Source organism: Nelusetta ayraudi, unplaced genomic scaffold, assembly GCF_046127955.1.
Source record: "Nelusetta ayraudi isolate G7.1 ecotype Tasmania unplaced genomic scaffold, CSIRO-AGI_Nayr_v1 ptg000130l, whole genome shotgun sequence".
Taxonomy (NCBI): Eukaryota; Metazoa; Chordata; class Actinopteri; order Tetraodontiformes; family Monacanthidae; genus Nelusetta; species Nelusetta ayraudi.
This window is the reverse complement of record NW_027466180.1, coordinates 474,018-493,213: the sequence shown is the minus strand read 5'-3', so window position 1 is coordinate 493,213 and position 19,196 is coordinate 474,018. Positions and strand designations below refer to the sequence as shown.

The 19,196-nt window shown below is 42.7% G+C and overlaps 2 protein-coding genes across 6 annotated transcripts; one reads left to right on the top strand and one right to left on the bottom strand.

The window, feature by feature from the left end:
* Positions 1–252: 252 nt before the first annotated feature.
* Positions 253–5,136, bottom strand: LOC142904591 (homeobox protein Hox-D11b-like). The gene is made up of 3 exons (XM_076050787.1): positions 4,539–5,136; positions 3,399–3,543; positions 253–2,818 (listed from the first exon to the last, which is right to left on the bottom strand). The coding sequence occupies exons 1-3, from the start codon at positions 5,134–5,136 to the stop codon at positions 2,680–2,682; spliced, it is 882 nt and encodes a 293-aa protein (XP_075906902.1). The 3' UTR covers positions 253–2,679.
* lnpk (lunapark, ER junction formation factor) lies at positions 4,564–19,105 on the top strand. 5 transcript variants are annotated; one of them, XM_076050832.1, is made up of 16 exons: positions 4,564–5,112; positions 12,281–12,352; positions 12,681–12,722; positions 12,858–12,908; positions 13,011–13,147; positions 13,231–13,289; positions 13,468–13,508; positions 13,629–13,712; positions 13,836–13,887; positions 13,974–14,078; positions 14,264–14,374; positions 14,568–14,673; positions 14,851–14,921; positions 15,037–15,207; positions 15,633–15,716; positions 16,598–19,105. In XM_076050832.1, the coding sequence occupies exons 2-16, from the start codon at positions 12,326–12,328 to the stop codon at positions 16,801–16,803; spliced, it is 1,347 nt and encodes a 448-aa protein (XP_075906947.1). In that variant the 5' UTR covers positions 4,564–5,112; positions 12,281–12,325; the 3' UTR covers positions 16,804–19,105. The 5 variants fall into 5 exon arrangements, with proteins under 5 accessions (XP_075906947.1, XP_075906948.1, XP_075906946.1 ...); XM_076050833.1 differs by lacking the exon at positions 4,564–5,112 and adding an exon at positions 10,496–10,645 and having other exon boundaries at positions 14,282–14,374; XM_076050831.1 differs by lacking the exon at positions 4,564–5,112 and adding an exon at positions 10,496–10,645.
* Positions 19,106–19,196: the final 91 nt, after the last annotated feature.

Genomic DNA, 19,196 nt, shown 5'->3' with positions numbered 1-19,196 from the left:
CCTTCTGGATATATAAATCCATGGGCTTGATGTCTCACTTGTCCAGCAGCAACAACGGCAGTGAGATCAGTGGACATCAGTGTCTTGACGAGTTTAAGAGATAACGAGAGAGAGAGAGAGAGAGAGAGAGAGAGAGAGAGAGAGAGAGAGAGAGAGAGAGCACTTTATCAGAAACATGAATCATCGCTAATAAAAGTTTTAACTGGATCTTTCAATTCATGAATTCATTCTGTGGTTGTGACTGTTCGCGGCTTGGAAGCATTTTCCTTTTTCCAAAAAAAAAAGAAAGCTATACAGATACTTTATATGAGGAACTGCTTCTATTAATTTCTTGTTGTAATTTTTTCTTTTATATTAATGTTCTACATTTAAGCTTCCACAACAGGACTTGACGTTGTTTTTTTTTTTTGTTGTTTTTTTTTACAATAATAACCACTACGCTGTGCTCGTAATTAAATATTAGTATGCCGTAAATGTTTAACAAGCTCCCATTTTGTAAAACGCAGCTTATAAAAGCACAACAGGAAGTGTGCTGCCAATTTTGGGGGTTTATATTTATGCTGGCAGCTTTCAACATTTATCTTATTGATGTAATGCTCAGTAGTTGTAACACTTATACAAATTATTTCGCACGTTTCTTGACCAAACGTGCGCGTTTCTTCCTTTAAAATCTTTTATATTCTTAAATATTTAGGGGGAACAATTTGATACATTTATCTTTTATTTCACAAAAAACCTTCCACATCTGTTTCGCACAAACTGAATATTGCACCGCAGGATCATTTTCAAAACCATTTTGTTTTTGACAATTCTTTCACCCTGCCCCTGTTTGTCTGTGACCGTTGACAGTGAGGCTAAGAAACAAAAACTTGGGCACAAAAGGAAGAGAAACACATTTGTGACCGAAGAAGAGATCCAATTTTCATTCCACTCTTGTCGGTGCTCCCCCCCCACTAAATTCTGCCCAAAACCTCGCCCGGCACTGACTTTAACTTCTCTTTCAATGAGTACACATGTCAACGAAAAACCTTCTTCTGGGACTACTTTGTGAAATTACTTAAAACATATCAATAAATCAGGGCAAAAACACATCCGGGCTCAGCAGTCCTGTGGTGGAGTTTATTGGTCAGGAAGAAAAGCCCCTGGTTGAAACCAGAAACACAATCTCTCCTTTCATCTTCTGCTTTTTATGTCATGCGCTAACGCACTAACGCAACCCCCGCTCTGTTTCACGCACTCGCGCGCACGGACACACACACACACACACACACACACACACACACACACACACACACACACACACACACACACACACACGGAGAATGTGGTGAGACAAACACAGAGACAGCAGACTGTCTGTATTGCCCCCACCCCAATAAAAGTCTTTATGTTGAGGAGCTTGTGGCTGCGGTTCAAGGTTCAGCTGCAGCCTTGGACTCACGCTGCTTTCTCTCTGTCTGTTTGGGTCGGAACTCCGTGACTGACATGGGGAGAGAACAAAGTGAAGTGTAACGTCGTCTGAACTTTGATAATCTTATTTTCAGTTTTGAGTTTCAACATCTACAATTGTATAGTTGTTGGTATTTTGTGTTGAGATGGGATTCTCCCCCAATTCCAGCCTTGTTTCTCCTAAATACATGCATTTGGTGCGTAAAAAAAGTGCACCGCCCACTGCAATAGTCTTATTTTGAAATAATTGCTGTAAATGGAATTTGCATGTGGAAAAATCTTGTGGGAGTGATACTTGAGGGAATTGGAATTTGCATTGCATTTTAGCAACCAACTGAAAGCAGCCATTGATTAAAGACATTTTCTTTATTAGTTTGGAAGTATACTGTGAAATCAAAAGCACAACAAAGTTGCATCTCCGTGTCCTTCTTATTTAAAGCATGACTTTCAAGTCCTATATTAAATAAAGCTCCCTGTGAAAAATGTACAAGTCTTATAACACAAAACACATGATAACATAGCAGTGCTGCAAGTGTAAACATGAAAAATAGCAGTAAAGTGACATATTGTTAAAAGACTGTAATGCAATTTTAAAAAGATTTTTCTGAAAGAGAAATCTCAAAAACATAAAATTAATTGATTGAAAAATGATTGTCTTTCCTGAAAGGATAGGAAGGACATAGTGTGCACGACCTTGTCCAACGCTACTCACTTTCAAGGTGACCTTCAAGCAGGAATGCAGCTGTAAACAATTCCACACGATAACAAACAAAATAATGAGTTCAGTTGTTAGCTTTAACATTTGTACACACACACACACACACACACACACACACACACACACACACACACACACACACACACACACACATCCAAAGAACATGAATTAAAAATAGCACACAACTTATAGAATTGGGCGTGTAAATAGCAGTATGTGTGTTTTCTTTGTATGAAGCACTTTAAAAATGAATGAATGAGAAATAGGATGTGTGCTCCTTAGCATGACGCCTGAGGCAGAGACAGCTTAGTTCGTCACATTGTACAATGTCTTGAAAAAGAAAACTGTATTCCGAGGGTTGTTTTCCCTCCTCCACAACGAACTCAATATTTATTAGTGGAGAGGCGTTGCTTGCTATGGAGCGCGCCGACCTTTCTTGCTGCTGCATGTGCTGATAACCTGCCTTGCAGTGCCTGAAAACAATGAGAGCGTCAGTTCAAACCCGGTCGGCCTCAGAAGAAAGCCTGCCTTTTGGCTCTTTGTGCCTCGTCTGTCCATCCCAAGAAGTGGTATCCAGCGTAGTACTGCATCCTCTCTCTCTTCAGCTTTTTCTCTTTCATCCTTCTGTTCTGGAACCAGATTTTCACCTGTCTAGTTTTTCAATGAAGAGGGAAAAGGGAAAAAAAAAAGGGGGGGGGGGAGGTCACCACTATGGTACTTTCTTTTTTCTTTTTCACATCTCCTCTTGGGAAAAAAATGAGTTTCTGTAAGAGATAATGACTGAGCAATTTTCCAATGCAGAATTCAGAAGCTGTTGCGTCCCTGGTATGATTGGGGACACTTTAATAGAATTATCCCACTCCACATTCAACACGTGAAAGAAATCAAGTATTTTATAACCACATTATCTTTTTTTTCTCTTGTTCTTGGTTCAACCAGAAGACATTATTATCCTTTAAAAAAAAAAACAGCCATGATTTTAAATGAAAGCAGACACCAGTATGGTAAAGGCATTACGCCACAGAGTTGCCACAGAGGAAGAACACCTGCTGTGGGTGAAGTAACAGTCACCTCAGCCCCTAAACCCCAACTGCAGCAAGGTTGTCCCTTCGCAGCTGCGTTCCAGGTTGGAATTTTTAACTGCACGAATCCACGTGCGGCACAGAGGACTAAGATTATTATATAGCTTGTGTTTTTTGGGATACAAAACATGTGTGGGAAGGCAACACACCGGTCCGTCAGACTCAGGAGGCGAGACAGCTGAGTGCGCCTGTCCTTGCTGACGTAAATGTTGTAGAGGAACTCTCTCTCCAGCTCTCGGATCTGCTGCTTGGAGTACGGGCATCTTCTTTTCCTCCTGGCACATGGCTTCCCTGCTGCAGAGGTGGAAAATGACAGAGGCATGACAGCAAATGGTCACTAATGAGATGGACAGACAGACACTCACTGTCCCAATAATGCAATAATAGCTGCTGTGTCTGTCTGCCGGTCATTTCATCCAGTCACTAATACAGTTTTTTAAAAATACAATCCGTTCCCACCACATTCACCAGAGTTGACCCTCGCTCGGGCCTTCAGTCATGGTTAAACTGGCTCTGTCTTCTCATGTGACCTGACAGTCAGGGAGCGTGGATATGAAATGGCCCACAAGAAAAGCCAGAACATTAATTAACATGACTGTTGTGAAAAGAAACTGACCCAATTATTTGCACGGCTGAGCAGTGCTGGAGAGTTTATTTGTATTACACACACCAGAGCAGCTGAGGCCTGCCAGAGAAAGCAGACAACCAATTAAACACACACACACACACACACACACACACACACAAACACACACACACACACACACACACACACACACACACACACACACACACACACACACGGTGATTTGTTCATCTTTTGCATCAGTTTGGTGTTTGCACAACAAAAGACACTGGATGCTGTATTATTAGATATTATTCTCATAACGAAGCTGTGGTTGATGTTAAATTTCACTGCTTTTAATAGGGATTATATGACACCAGCCAGCAGAGTAAAATTGGCCACACTGGCTCCACACAAAGCCCTGTGGTTTTGTGGTTTTATGCACTTTGGACAATTTCTCCGTCCTGCAATGAAATTATGCCCCAAAAGTATTTTTACACCACATTGAATGAGTAGCCTAAAAGCTCACACAATATATTTTGCCTATATGAGGAATGTTTGATATTTCAAATGGTAAGGTTTTTGTGGTTACTCTTCTTCCTGTTCATCTCGTTTTTGTTGATTTTTTTTGTTGTTGTTGCGATTGATAAATATATTAATACAAAATATGCTACGTCACGCTGGGCTGAAAGCCATTGTAAAGGTCAAGGTTTGGGAGACTCACCCGGTGTTTGATTGTCCCCACAGCCGCGGGTGGACGGAGCCTCCCCGACCTCCTCCTCCTCCTCCGCGGCCCGCGGTGAGTCTTTCCCCGCCCTCACCTCGCTGCTCTCCCCGCCGTGACACGTCTCCCACTCGGCGTCCTTCCTCTTCTGGACTTCCGCCGTCGGGTCTCCCCGCTCCGTAAATTCAACAAACTGGTCGAAAACCGGCGGCAGCACCCTGTTGCGGCCCACCGGGACGAGCAGCTGCGAGTCCGGGGTGAACGCCGGATACCTGTCCAGGACCCGCCGCGGCTCCCCGGCGAACCCGCGCTGGAAGCCGGGGGGGGCGTACAGGAGCCCGTCGCCGGAGTTGAACGCCGGAAGTAAACTCTGCTGAGCCGAGTCCAGGTTGTAGCATGTCGGCGACGGGGGAGCGATGGGACGGTTCGCCTGGTAGAGGCTCCACTCCCACGGAGTACGGCACTGCTGCCGCGGCTCGGGCTCACACGGGCTGCGGTACTCGGTAAGTCTCCTCCCCGCGGCGCTGCTGTGGTCCAGCGGTGAGGTGATGTGGCCAAAGTCAGAGGGCGATGGGTAAGAAATTCTTGGTAAATACATCGATGACTGTCCCAGTGGGAAAAAAAACAAAACTATATTTTAATCAGATCTTTAAACTATAATTTAATCAGATCTTTAATAAGCATGAAAACGTTGTTCCCTTTTCCACATTAAAAAAAAATAAAAAAATTTAAAGTTCTAATCTAGCCCTAAATCTGACCAAAAGCCTCATCTCCTTGGCAAAGGCTATGATGCAGCCGCCTCTCAATGTTGTTTGAAAAGTGATGAATTCATACTGTAGTTTTTGACCTCGTGCCTGCCCCAAAGTGGGTCTGCTGAGTGCAATTAACCACGCATACAGTAGGTTACAGGCTGGGCTGCATGCATGCGCACACACAGACCAGCCAGAACAAAAGTGAACTCTATGTTCAGACTAATAGCTGGCAGAACACAATAATCTCACAGCTGGAAGGCGATCATATATAGCTTTTTCCAACACTTTAATTCGCAGAGCCCGCAGGCTGGTGGACCAGATGTTCCCCAGAAAGTTGATTGGGAAGGTGCACCAGGCCCCCCTGGTGGAGCCTGTACTTCAAAGTCTAGTTGAGACATAAATAAATGGGGAATGGCAAAATTGCATTTTAGATGTGCGGCGCCAGGCAAAAAGAGCTTTCTCATATATGTCTTCATTATTCATTGAGCATCAGGTCGTAAACCAGGGCTTCCATTCATCTCTGATAATCAAAAGTCCAAAAAAGGGTGATTAGAAAATACCTTTTTGGCAAATGCGCTTTGAGCTGGCAACCAGAAGAAATAATGATGCTTGCTGCTAGTTTGGTGCAGTGAAGCTAATCAGCTCTAACGTTCGACACTGAGTCAAATGACCCGAGCCGAGCCGAGCCGGTACCGGTGGGAACTGGTGGCTGAAATGAACAAACAACAAAACAAAACACTGTAGCATCAAAGTGATCCAAGTGGTCCAGACTGAGATTTGCTTTGGCTTTGGATCTGGATTGCATTCTAGAGTCAGTTGGGAATACATTGAATTTGGCAATTTTGCTGAGATCACATTAAGAGACTTATCATGAAAAAAATGCAAATTTTCTGCTTTTCCTTCACCTGGGGCTAAAGTCTGTGTTATTTGTTGTAGACGATGTACTTGTGGATGTTTGTGACCAGGAAATAGTTGTTATATAAAATCTCGCGTCATGATTGCACCCTTAATGTTTTCCCACCACCATACAGTTTTGTTGACAACTGTGGTAATTTCACAGCACCGCACATGATGTGGAGAATTGAAATCACTCACATTTTCCACGTTATCATGAACATCGCGGGGAGCGTTGCAAACAAGGTGGAACATCTCATCAGCTCACACCCTATATTTGACCGCCACCTCATTTTAGCATCTTCTGATTTTTGACGGCCAGTTAATCCCAGTTAATCCCAGATGAGGAACTGCAGGTTACATGGAATGCCTTACAACACAGGATGCATGCAGCAACACAAGACAAGTTGTGAGATGGCTGTAGGCCGTTAGCTTCTGATTGTATCAGATCTATAACACCCTCACGGAGATGCATACACAATTGGCACTCTGTTACAGAGGGAAAAAAAGACATTTCAGGGTTTTTCCCATTTATGGCCTAATAAAATACAAGTGTCAAAACAGCAAATGTCCGGCCTTAGTCAGTGCTTATTGGTTGACGTATGAATAGCGTATCTAAAAATGCATGGGAAAGGCCTAAGACAGACGTCACATAATGATATGTGTGAATTAAAAAAAAATGCCTTCCATAACATGCGTAATGTCATTAGACACGGCCTGTTATCCGGACGCCGTCAAGTGATGGCCGACTGCATGAGGTCAGTATTTCTAAAGAAGTTCTTGGTGAAACCCGCGTGTTCACAATTAACGACAGACACTCTGCAGTGTTCTTAAGTGTTCATCATGCATAGTGACCATGTAATGCGCTCAGTTCTGATGTGCTCCTAGACGAGCCACAGCAGCGCCGCCCGTCCCAGTGAAGTGCTGCTGAATATAGATGCATGTGAACACTGACGCTGCCGCATGGAAAGTAACGTCTCTACAAGCTGGATTAAAACCTTTCATCACATGCAAGGATTTTCTAAAACTTGGCTAAAGTATCATATCACAATTTAAAGGGACACATAACTATGTTATTATTATTATTATTATTATTATTATTATTATTATTATTATTATTATTATTATTATTATTATCATTATTTTCAGGTTTCAGAAGGCTGGGCCTATGTGTCATTGCTATTTGTGACATCACAAGTAAATGATTTCAGAAAGCAGTGTACTTAATGAAAAGAAGACCAAGCAAGAAGAAGTCAAGGATGGACTTTTCTCATTTGTGGGAGTTCACTGACAGTCTAGAGGCTACACAATGTAATTAAACACTGGCAAAGGGAATTATGGGTAAGAGGCCTTTAAATCAAAAACCCTTTCTATTTTGTGATTGAGGGTAAGGTGATGTAGGCCAGTCGTCTTTCTTCACCTTCTGGTTGTTGCTGCTGTTGTAAATGTCGCTGCTGTCACAGTGAAACACACCGAGGCGCCATTAACACTTGAGGGCAGAATGGCGTCTGTCATACAGCCAGGGTAGAGCTGGCGGGGCAATGCATCCTGGGACTCGGGGACTTGTGCTGTTTGCTCAGGCCCAACGGATTTTGGACTCCAACCAAAACCCAGTCAATATCGTGCAGTTGGTGAGGAAAGAGAGTGCAGCTATTCTTAACGCCGACAGCTTGGCCTGTTTGGTTTCTGGTCCCGTCTCGTAAATTTGCTTGATTTGACTCATAAGTTGCCAAAAAGTGCAGGACAGAATAAAGCCGTGGAGACAGTCGAAGCGCATCAGGGCCATATTTTGGTCAGCGTGTTGCATTAGTGGCAGATGTGAATCACTTGAGGTCATAAAGCAACATAAATAACCAGGCTTTTTGGGATTTTCCAATTATTCTAAGCATATATTTAAGACTATACTTAGTGGTCAAATGAACTGAATCAGATGGAGATATTTGATCATTTCAAAGACCTTCTTCTTCTTTCTTCTTTTTTTCTTTTAATTGTCCTGCATGTTATCTCTGTTACATTACTAAACATCTGTTGACCAGCTACATCTCAATTGTCTTGTCATGTGTCTATTTAGAGGACACTGGTGTGTCATATGAAGGTGGAAATAGTAAATCTCGGACGAGAGAAAGAAGTGAGTTTTTAATGAGTGGGGATTTTTTTTTTTTTTTTTGTCCTGGCCTGCATGGTTCCGTTATTATTTCTGCAGCTTGTCTGCAAATGAAAGTGAGCTGTTTTCAAACAAAACCCGAAAGACTATAATATGCAAATCTATTGCGCACGCGAGTTACGCGCCGTTAAGCCTTTTACGAGACAACAAATAAATAAATAAGACACCAGGCTCCAACTTTATGTACATTTCTAAATTTTTAATAAGCTACCGGGAAAATTGCCATTCTGATTTCCGAGTCAATAATTATTCGACTCTTACTGGCTATTAGAGGCCTGGTGGCCGCTGGTTTAAGTGAGGTAAATGAGTCGTTGCAAGAACCTCGATCCGACCAGGACATTTAAAACAACATGTTTTTAAATATTAACTAATTGAATAGACATCTGAAAAGTTAAAACAAAACAAAACAAAAAAAATCTAAACGGAAAAAGTGAATTTATAATTACTCAGTAAACAACTTTAAGCGAGTTGTTGTCACTCTAATGTCAATAAATAGGTGGATTGTTCAGGTGGCTTAAATAACAAAAAGATAAATAAAATAAAATAAAAATAAATGAATGCGTTTTACGTTTTAATTGCTAAAATGTGGAACAGCAAAAAAAAAAAAGACATTTTTTTTTTAATATGTAATAATAATAATAATAATTAAGAACATTATAAATAGTGAGTGTCCAAAACAAATTTTGTTTTCCTTGTCTGACGAACACATTTTAATACGTGTCTGTTAAGGTGTGCGGTGGGAGAGAATAGGTTGTAACATCAATTTAATATCGTCAAACGAGAACAATTTCGCGTCTATTCTGGATTCTCTAATGGGGTCGTGCAGGCCCCAATGAAAACCTCGTGCTATAATGCGCCGAGGATTCTCGCGGCTTTTCAAATGATCCCTTACAGTATCGTGTGTTGGTCTAATTTTGACGGACGTACTTCCGCTGTTGTATCACATCGTAGGAGCACATGTTCTTATAACCCTCTAAACAAACCCCGAGTCTACCGGAAGCAGGTGTGCTAAAATAATCCAAAAGGTCCACGCTGGTGTTTCAGTTCAGAGGGTTCGATTTAATAAAATGAAGTGAATTAATCAGACATTACTCTTGCATCAGAATTGCTCAGCCTGTGTGTGTGTGTGTGTGTGTGTGTGTGTGTGTGTGTGTGTGTGTGTGTGTGTGAGTGAGTGAGTGAGTGAGAGAGAGAGAGAGAGAGAGAGAGAGAGAGAGAGAGAGAGAGAGAGAGAGAAAGTGTGGGCAAAGGGGTTTTTATTAGGTCATAAACTCCAGAGGAAGCTGCGAACATTAAAACCCTGCACACTGCATTCTGATGTAAAAGGAGCTCAACCGCGATTTAAGAGGGGACCCAATTTCAAATGTTATTTAATGTTAAATTCAAATCGTTGAACGACATAAGCCCCCATGACACGCAGTTCCAAATATTTTTATATTGAGAACTATAGTCTATGTAATTATCCAATTTATTTCCAGATTGCCGCAGAATGTCAATATGCTCTGATTGAGAGGTGTGAACCCTCTTTTCCAGGCTGCTATCACCTGGAACGAGATGTGTAGGCCCATGTAAGAACTGGCCTGGACCGAATTACTGGAAAAAAATAAAAATAAAAACCAAACAAAAAAAAAAAACGCACACGCGAAATGAAGTCCACATCAAATCCTTTATTTTTCAAAGTCTGCATGTGAGATAAACTGAGAGGTTTGTGACTGAGACTCGTCGTGATGTCGTCCGTCCGACACCAAAGTAAAAATCAAAAAAAAGAAAAGAAAAAAAGAAAAAGAAAATGCTGCTATCTAGTGGCGGAAATTGAGAAGTAGCTCTGCAGCTGCTGCACTTATGTGTTCAGTTTCATTACCAACCTTCATATAGCTTCATGAAAAAAATAAACGAAATAAAAAAAACAAGGACAATGGGTAATATTTACGGCAATAAATGGCGCGAAAACACAATTGCTTGCTCGTAGCTAACTTGTTCCTCGTTTTCTGACGTCAATAATAATCCATAATCACAATTTTGTGCTATTTCGATCACGAAAACAATTTTTTTTGGCGAGGGGCAATAAAATAAAATAAAACAAAGAAACTACACAAACGTAAAGCACTCTGGGGCGAACGCAGCGGCTGCTCTGACGTGACGTCATCGGCGTATGTGACGTCATCACGCCGCGCCAATAATAACGTTCGTGTGGCGGTTGAGAGATGTCAGACGTCACATGTAGCGGCTAAACCGCGAGTGCACAGCGCATATTTACCACAGAGGACCCAATTTAAGGAGGAAAAGGGTCGTTTCGTGTGAGTAAATTGTTACAATTGTTTGTCCTTTGATGGCGACGAGCTTCAAGGAAGCGGGCGCTGCCAACCGTGACAGTAGCGCGGTGCGTAGCGTTTGAAACGCTCCACTCAATTGTTGTTGTTGATGCGGTTGTTAGCCGAGTTTGTGAGTCGACCAACATCTTTTCTTAACGCCATGGCTCACTGAAACGAACCGCAAAGGGTAAAGCCTGCTTGGGGAAGGTCACAGCAGCGTCCCCGTGCGTTTCCGTGACGCTGCAGTTTGAAGCTAACCGTCAAGTGCTTTTTTTTTTTTTTTTTTTAATTGCGTGGCTAAATTAAGGTTAGCAGCAACTTAGCCTAGATAGCCCGAGCTTTGTGATACATGAAATATGTTCCGTTGTGTCTCGAGTGCATTGTCACTGTTGATGTGAATATATGGTCACTCCATCCTCCAGGGCTCTGGGTCCAGTGTGTGGAGTCCTGCTAAAAGTGGGAGGTAACTGTTAGCAACCAAAATGTGCTTTAATGCATCCCAAACAAGCCGTGGTTTGAATTTAGGTGAATTACTTTGATAGTTTGTTCGTTCATAGGAGACGCCAACGTCATTGTTTGGTGGTTTCTCTACTTTTCCCACTATGTGCTACTATGGAGTGACAGCCATCAGCAGGCAGCCAGACTTGATTCGAACAGGTGGGGTTAGTTTGATCTCAGGATATTCAGTGTCCCCCTCCCCCAGACCTTGCAGGATGAGGCTTCTCTTCTCTTGGACACAGTGGGGTGATATAAAAGACACAATGAAGCAAGATTTGATTTTCTACGTTGTACTGTGAGTAAGCAATGGTTCTGAGTTACTAGGGTCATGAGATTTAAATGCAAGTAGGGAACAGATTCTCTGTTTTTCATAAAATTAGGAATCTGAGGTTGAGGAGCAGCCACAGTGTGTTAGAATCGGTGTATTGTTATTCATCCAGTGTGGTTATCATGCTTGAAATGGATTTGACTTCACTAGGCCACTGAGCCACATGACACATAAGATGGTGACGAAGGCAAAGCTAGGCTTTGACTGAGAGGTTTATTGAGGATGATTTTTTTTTTTTGGCTGATGCTAAAACTGGTGTGTCAGTACAGATCACTGGGCCACATTACCTGTATGTGTTCTGTTGGAAACATGAATGCTCAAAATAAATATGCTGAATATGTAAAACTAATAATAGTAATGATAATAATAAGTGGGTCACTTGAAGTCAAAAGGTAGATCAGTGCAGGATGACACAACTCTAGAGTGGATGTTACCTTTTACCCAGAGAGATAAAACTCCTCAGTTTGCCCAATCAGTGTGACTGACTCATCCTTTAAAAAACAAAAAACAAACAAAAAACAAACAACCAATATGACAACATACATTTAACAAGCAGTTCTTACAGTTTATAGTGTAATTTACGGTGTGATTGTGTTCAGTCCTGCAACTGTTGCTCTCTTAAAGTTGCAACCACAAGCAAACAGTTTTTCGTTGTTGTTGTTAATAAAGACTGCCATTGTATGCACTAATAGTATAGGCACCTTGTTAAATCCTTCCTGTAATGTGTTATGTAAATCTGAAAAGCAGTGCTTAAGGATTATATGCTCCGTTGACATGAAACATTTGTTCCACAGTGTGAAGCAAAGGGAGCTAGGAGGAGACGGCTGTAGTTTGCAGGGATGGGGGCCCTGATATCTCGCTGGAAGGTAAGTGGAGGAGAGGAGATACGGTGGCTGAAAAGATAAAGAAATGACTTCATGGCTTGAGGCCATTTCTCTGAATGACCATGCTTCACTTCAGCCAAGACTGAACAGCCAGGATATCTGAGTGGTTCTCTTTACATGCATTTTATGGATTCAATTCACAGCTTTTTTTTTTTTTTCATTTAAAGCCGCTGTTTCAAAACAAAACAAAACCTTTGCATCTTGGTTTTGTATTCCATTCCTACAAGGACAGGGTTAAAACATCTTGCTAAGTGTTGAATGTTCTAAATATGTTGAGGATCATTCTGTTTTTTTTTAATCCCCTTTTCAGACCAAGGCAACCACAGTGGAGCAGCTGGAGAACCTCGACAAGGTCGAACACATTTCCTATTTGTTAATCTTAAGCGTTTCCCTGCGTTTTGGGTTTGGAGACTTCAACTACCAGACTGAGAAACTGCAGTGTTAGGAAAAAAAAATTAAATGTTTCACCCCCTTTGTTCCATTGTAGGACATTAAGGAGCTGGAGGACTTTAGAGCCAAAAACCAGCGGCTGCAGAAGGTGAAGGCACCAGGAGTTCACCAAGGTTTTACAGTTGTGTTCTTGAGTTCTGGGTTGTTGTTCACTGCCTCCCTGTATGTATGTGTGTGTGTGTGTGTGCAGCTATGGGTCGGCCGGTTGCTCCTGTACTCCTCGGCCCTGTACCTGCTGACCTCTCTGATCGTGTACTTCATGTACCTGCCGGAACACTGGTTGCACAAGCTGGCCATGGCCCTGCAGTTCTTCCTGTACCCCGTGCTGTGAGTTGCCCTCGCTGCTCTGCACTTGATACGATTTTTGCCGAGACGGGCGCTCGCAACTCAACTCTCTCTCTGGCCGCCAGGGTGTGGTTCGTCAGGAAGCTGTTGATCTTCCTGTTTTCCAAACGCACCGAGAGGAACAGTAAGTTGTCCACAATTAACGCTCTAAATTAGTGTCACCCGAGGCTCAGCCTGCCAAATAGTTATTTGTGGCCGTCGTTAGATCATCTCTACTTGATAGTTATTTGTGGCAGTCATCAGATCAACATGATTTAATTAAAGCACAGTGACCTCAGTTATTTTTTGCTCATTTCTGTCAGATGATAAACTGGAAGAATTGAAGGTTTCCAAGAAAAAGATTGTAAGTGTTTAAACCTTAATAATTTACATCTTCTTCTTCCTTCTGGGGAACCATTTCATGTCGCCACTATCTAAAGAGTCTGTTTTTAAATCTCAACGTTCAAATGATCTGTGCTTCCAGCTGGAGGACGTGATGGAGACAGAGACGTACAAAAATGCCAAAATCATCCTGGAACGTTTTGACCCTGAGGCTAAGAGAAAAGCTGTGAGTTTGTATATATTTATAAAGACTATATCAGTGTGTTTTATTGGTACATTTTGAATTGTAAACCTTTATTTTGTGAATTCTTTGCTGATTTTCCCCCTCTTGTTTGCTGTCATGGTGCAGGAGCTGGAGTCCACTCCAGTCCGTCCTCAGATGACTCCCAGGCCAGGGCAAGGTATGACAACCCAGACTGATGAAATGTGCCCTAAAACGTGCTCCAGACTGCGACTGAAGTGCTTCCAAATTTCCTCGTCCACGCAGAGATCCGCCAGAGAGGCGTCGCCCTGAGACCCATGCCGATGGGCACCCCAATGGGGATGCCTATGACTCCCGCGGGTGCTCGAACTCCAGGGGCCCCACCAGTGGGTGAGGGAGCACACAGACGCGTTCATTTACACCCCAAAACAAAATCATCCACCGGTCTGTCCTCATCGAAGACGATCAATCAGCCACACGTGCGACTGCAAGCTGAGTTTGCGCCTCCAGTGACTCTGACGGAGGTTCTTGCAGACGCATGTCTGTATCTTTATCCAGTGTCGCTCTCCCTACAGAACGTGTCCCTCTTTCAGCTCCAGGAGGACCGCCAGAGAGATCGGCTCTGTCTGCCTCTGTCCAGCAGGGGGCAGTACCTCGGACTCCCTGCACCCCTATACCAGGCATCGGTAGGTTTATATGTATATATATATATATATATATATATATATATATATATATTTTTTTTTCTTTTCTTTTTTTCAATCCATATTGCCATGAAAGTTCCTATGGACACATAAGAATATTTATATATTCTGCACTTTGTCATTGCATTAACAGTTCCAAGCATTTTTTAAACAAAATGTGTGATGGTGTTTGCAGGCATGCACCCACCAGGTCCTCCACTAGCCAGACCCATTCTGCCCAAAGACAGAGGAGCTATGGACCGAGTCATCGAGTACCTGGTCGGTGATGGACCCCAGAATAGGTGAGGAGTGTTTGTTTGTTTGCCTTGACAGGTCTCCCAGTTTACTGTCTGTCCACAAGAGGGCGGTGTTTGGTCACTATAGGTCCAACAATTGTTTCTGCATTTGTATGAAGAGGACGTTTAATTGGGGAAGAAGGCATTTGGTTGTGTTCTATAGTTGTTGGTTGTCTCCTCCAGATACGCCCTCATCTGCCAGCAGTGTTTCTCTCACAACGGCATGGCCCTGAAAGAAGAGTTTGAATATCTGGGTAAGAAAAGAAGCGCAGCGCTGTATTTTAAAACCTGAAGCTCCACCCTGGAAGTCACTGTTGTTCTTGGTGGATGAACTGATGCGGTCACATTGCTCGTCCTGTGTCTCTGTAGCTTTTCGCTGTGCCTACTGCTACTTCCTGAACCCGGCCAGGAAGACCCGCCCCCAGGCTCCCAGGCTTCCAGAGTTCAGCTACGAGAAGAGACTGAGGGCAGAATCGCGCTCGCCTGGAAGGAGGCCACATTTGGCCACAGACACGGAGGAGAGTGCGCCACCTTCAGGAGGTAGGAGATCAAACCGTCCACAGCTGGTTTAACTAAAACAGTTTGTTTGAATGTTTAAATCATGTCTGGACTCACACTTATTTTTTAATGTCCATCTGTCCAACGTTCTCACTTCCTGTTTTTAGTGCCTCCAACCACAGTAGTTTAGTAGACCTGTCTTATTTGTGTTTGATTCGTCTGCTGACATCAACCTCAGTCCTGTCCTGACTTCCACCTTGAAGTCGTGTTGATGACAGAGTTTCAAGTTTAAAGTCACTCTCAGTCAGTTTCACCTCCTGACCTGGAGATCAGTAGGAAAGAGAATCTAGACGAGTTTACTTTGCATTAGCATTATCAGTTTAAAGAAAAAGTTAAAAGGAGTAGAGGAAGAAGAAGAAGGAGCCCTCTAGTGATTGGTCGGTTTAACGGTGTGATCTTGCCTCTAGCCAAAGCGCCGGCTCCGTGGAATATGGTCCACAGTTTCCGTGTCCAGCCACAGAGCGCTCAGACCCGGCCGCTGCAGAGCCCAGGTTGCCCTCCGCCCCCTGCACTGTCTGATCGGGGTCAATGTCCACTGAGCTCTGCTGATCTTACGCACAAACACTGGGTCAATTTTGTCCACGATTGGACTTCCAGTGTGTCAGAGTGCAGGCCAGTGCCGGTCGCTGATCACTGCCTCAAATCAAACCAATTCAAACTCATTTCTTTCCTTAATTGTTCTCACCTGATCTGGGTTAAACCTGGTAGAAATTTGGATGTGATTCTATTTGACTCTAGTATATTAATCATCATCATCATCATCATCACTAGCTCTCCCCAATATTGCCAATCCTTCAGAAATAATATTGTTTGATCCAGATACGGTCGACACTGGCTGCAAACGTGATTGATCGATCATACAGATTCTCTTTTCTTTTCAATCAGCATGTTTCTTGTTAAAGCCGTTGTTGTTGTTGTTGTTGTCTTGTGCGGTTTTGTGCCTGCTCATTAAAGCTTCATTGAGACAGAGTGTCTAAGATTACAGATTTTTATTTCGGATCGTTAGTACTGTGAAAGAAGCGCCCGTTTCTTCTTGATTTGCCAACTTGTCTTAATTCCTTGTTTGATTTATTTTAATTGATTGTGGACGTCTGGCATGAAAGTTTTTCTTTTCAATTTGTGTTTCACTGAACTTAATTGTTTTTTGTGAAGCTGCTGTTGGATGGAATAATGATGGAATAATGGAGATTGATTTTAATTGTCCCGCTATGAACCCTAACAAATGGAGAGCTCGTGCTCGTCGGCGGTGATTCTAACTCCCCGAGCTGATCATTTGTTTCTCTGAAAAACATCTTTTTCTTTTTTTCCTCTCACGCCGTCGTTTTCCCCCTCCTGACCGATCGCTCTCCCGTCTTGCCTTCGTCTTCCACAGATGAGAGAGAGCTGGAGGAAGAAGAGGCACCTTCTCAGGAGTTGAGGCCCGACGTGGAAAAAGAGGAGCTGCCCCTGGAAGAGGAGGAGGAGGAGGAGGAGAAGAAGGAAGAAGCGGTTGAGAAGGAGGAGGAGATGGAGATGGAGGAGGAGATGGAGGTGGAGGCAGGGCAAGGTCACGGTGAGACAGAACCTCCGCCTTCTTAGTTCTAAACAGACCCGAGAGGAAGAGGACCTGCTGCGTTCCGACGGTACGGTCGGGCCAGGACGGGGAGGACGGCTCCTCAAAGCAATAGAAGATCTCCTGCCGCGGGTTTACAATTGCGGCGACTCCCTCCCTCTCTCTCCCAACTCGCGCGTGTGCTTTGGTTTGCAGCTACGAGCTTTAAATGCATCATCGAGACCCCGCATGCTGACACGAAGCAAATAAAAGGCGTCTGTTGAAACAAACAAACAAAAAAAAAAACAGGTAAATTCTTTCAGAGAAAGTTATCATAGTGCAAGACTCCATCTTATTTTGTCATAAAACGTCCTCGGATGTTGCCAAATCTGATCACGGCCTTACAGGTTTAGCTTCATGGAAGTTGTCCGATAGAAGATTGTAGTTTGGTTTTTTTTCTTCTTAAATAAAGCTTAAGGTTTTATTCCACCGTAGCGTAGCTGGCTTGACTACACACTGTTTGCTGTGGAGATTTTTCTCTTAGTATTATTGAGGTTTACTTTGTTTTAAGATTGAAGGAGTTTCCTTTATGTTTTCAAGAGCTTTTAGTTGACATAACGCGCAACGCAGTCAAAGTCCTGCTGATGGCGCAGTTCCCTCAGTGACCTCTGGTCCTGCTGTTGCTACCTTCAGCTTCCTGTTTTGAAGGGAATCTCAGATTTTAAAGCAGCTTTTTTTTTTATTATAACCGAGTCAATTACTGAAACCTCACTTGACAAACTTGAACATGTGAGGCAGATGTCGTGGTGCAACAAGGACAGTTGTTGTTTACGCTGCTTGCCAGTGCCATTCAATTTCAGGAGATTTGTCAAATTTCATTAGGAAAATTAGGAAATTAGAAGTTTTCATTTAATTATTGTTATTATTAAGTTCTTTTCCCCCTCAACAAACACTTTGTAGGACATGATGGGTTATTTATGAATTGTAAGACTCATGCAGTTGACACAATCAACTAGCCAACCTCCTCTTGCACGCACACGTATGAGGACCATCACAGTTTTAAGCAGAACTAGTTTGCTTTATTTAGTTCAAAATTTCATATTTTTAGACTTGTCTGCGCTCTCAGAAATAATGAATTTTCTCCTGCTGAATGGCGGACCTTTTTTTCTTTTTTTTTTTTTTTCTTTTTCTAGGTATGTAGCTTTGTGAGTTCATGTATTAGCCTGGGTATCCACAGTGTTCCCCCACATTTTATAGATGTTTTGAGTAAAGTTAAGTTGAGCTGAAGATTGATTGACTGCTGCCAATCCTGTCAGTTTCTCTCCTACGTCGGCCTTCATCACCTCCTGCCAGGATTGACACTTGCCAAAAGCACTGCTCTTTGATGTGGTTCTTGACAATTTGCACTGATATTCGTGTCGCATATTTATTATTATCGTTTTCTTTTGCTGTGGAGGCACTGCTACGCTGTTTGGCTTTTACGGCACAACACGGCCGTCACATGTACGTAAAGGTATCGACTTGGTTTGGGCTCTGTGGCAGTCACGTCTGTTTGAATATTTAATGCTCTTCTTGCTTTGATTCGAAGCGTGTTTGAGTCTGTGCGTCTTCACTGTAGATATCGGGTGCTACCATTATGTCTCTTTTGGTTCCTGCTGAAGTTTTCATTCTGAGGTATTGGGTTCCATTAGGCTGTTTTTAATTCAGCTTTAAATGGATCAAAAGGAAATGGCAGATGTCTATGCAAGTGTGTACGTGTTTCATCACCCTTTCTGTAGATGTCTAGCTGCAGACACTCATCCTTGGTATGTGGGGGGGGGGGGGTCTTTAAGGATTTATTGACTTAACATCCTTTTTTAATGTGCATAATTTTTTAATGAATTTATTCTTGAAGTTTACCACTTCCTGTATTTATTTCCAATCAATTCTTGACCTTGCATAACATCAAAAGAAAGAAATTTTCACTTTTTTATCTCAAACTCACGTGTGCACAGACAGAGTTGCCTTGACGAAAGTTTACCGAGTGTTTACAGAAGACAGTGCTTAAGAGTTTGAAGAAGTCCAACTTCTCCCCAAAACGTTGCCAACATTTTGATTCCATCCCATAATTTGCCCCCAACTGAACAGAACCCGTTGCGTTGTGTTGCATCCTGTTTTTTTTGTTTTTTGTTTTTCCCAGCTGACCTTTGCTTGGCTGGATTCCACGGGTTAATTTCATTTCACCTTCTTGCATTTCTGTTTGTACTTTGTAGTTTTGTTTGACTTGGCTAAATTCATTTGGCACATTTGTACGAATGCTGGTTGTCACTAAATGTTGGCATGCGAGCCGAATAAACGTTTTAAAACAAATGTAAAGAAAAATCTATGCATTTTCTTCTTGTTCTTTTGCCCTTGTTTACCGAAAGGTCACGACAGGCATTCAACAGTCATTGTGCGACGC

Bases quoted from the DNA above. Each gene is read 5' to 3' on its own strand.
- LOC142904591 (XM_076050787.1), bottom strand. From the start codon at position 5,136: ATGTATTTACCAAGAATTTCTTACCCATCGCCCTCTGACTTTGGCCAC. The intron at 3,544-4,538 runs GTGAGTCTCCCA...CCACCTCTGCAG, and splicing joins TGGGGACAATCAAACACCGG to CAGGGAAGCCATGTGCCAGG. The intron at 2,819-3,398 runs GTGTGTTGCCTT...TTGAAAAACTAG, and splicing joins CTCCTGAGTCTGACGGACCG to ACAGGTGAAAATCTGGTTCC.
- lnpk (XM_076050832.1), top strand. From the start codon at position 12,326: ATGGGGGCCCTGATATCTCGCTGGAAG. The intron at 13,509-13,628 runs GTAAGTGTTTAA...CTGTGCTTCCAG, and splicing joins AGGTTTCCAAGAAAAAGATT to CTGGAGGACGTGATGGAGAC. The intron at 14,674-14,850 runs GTGAGGAGTGTT...TGTCTCCTCCAG, and splicing joins GGTGATGGACCCCAGAATAG to ATACGCCCTCATCTGCCAGC.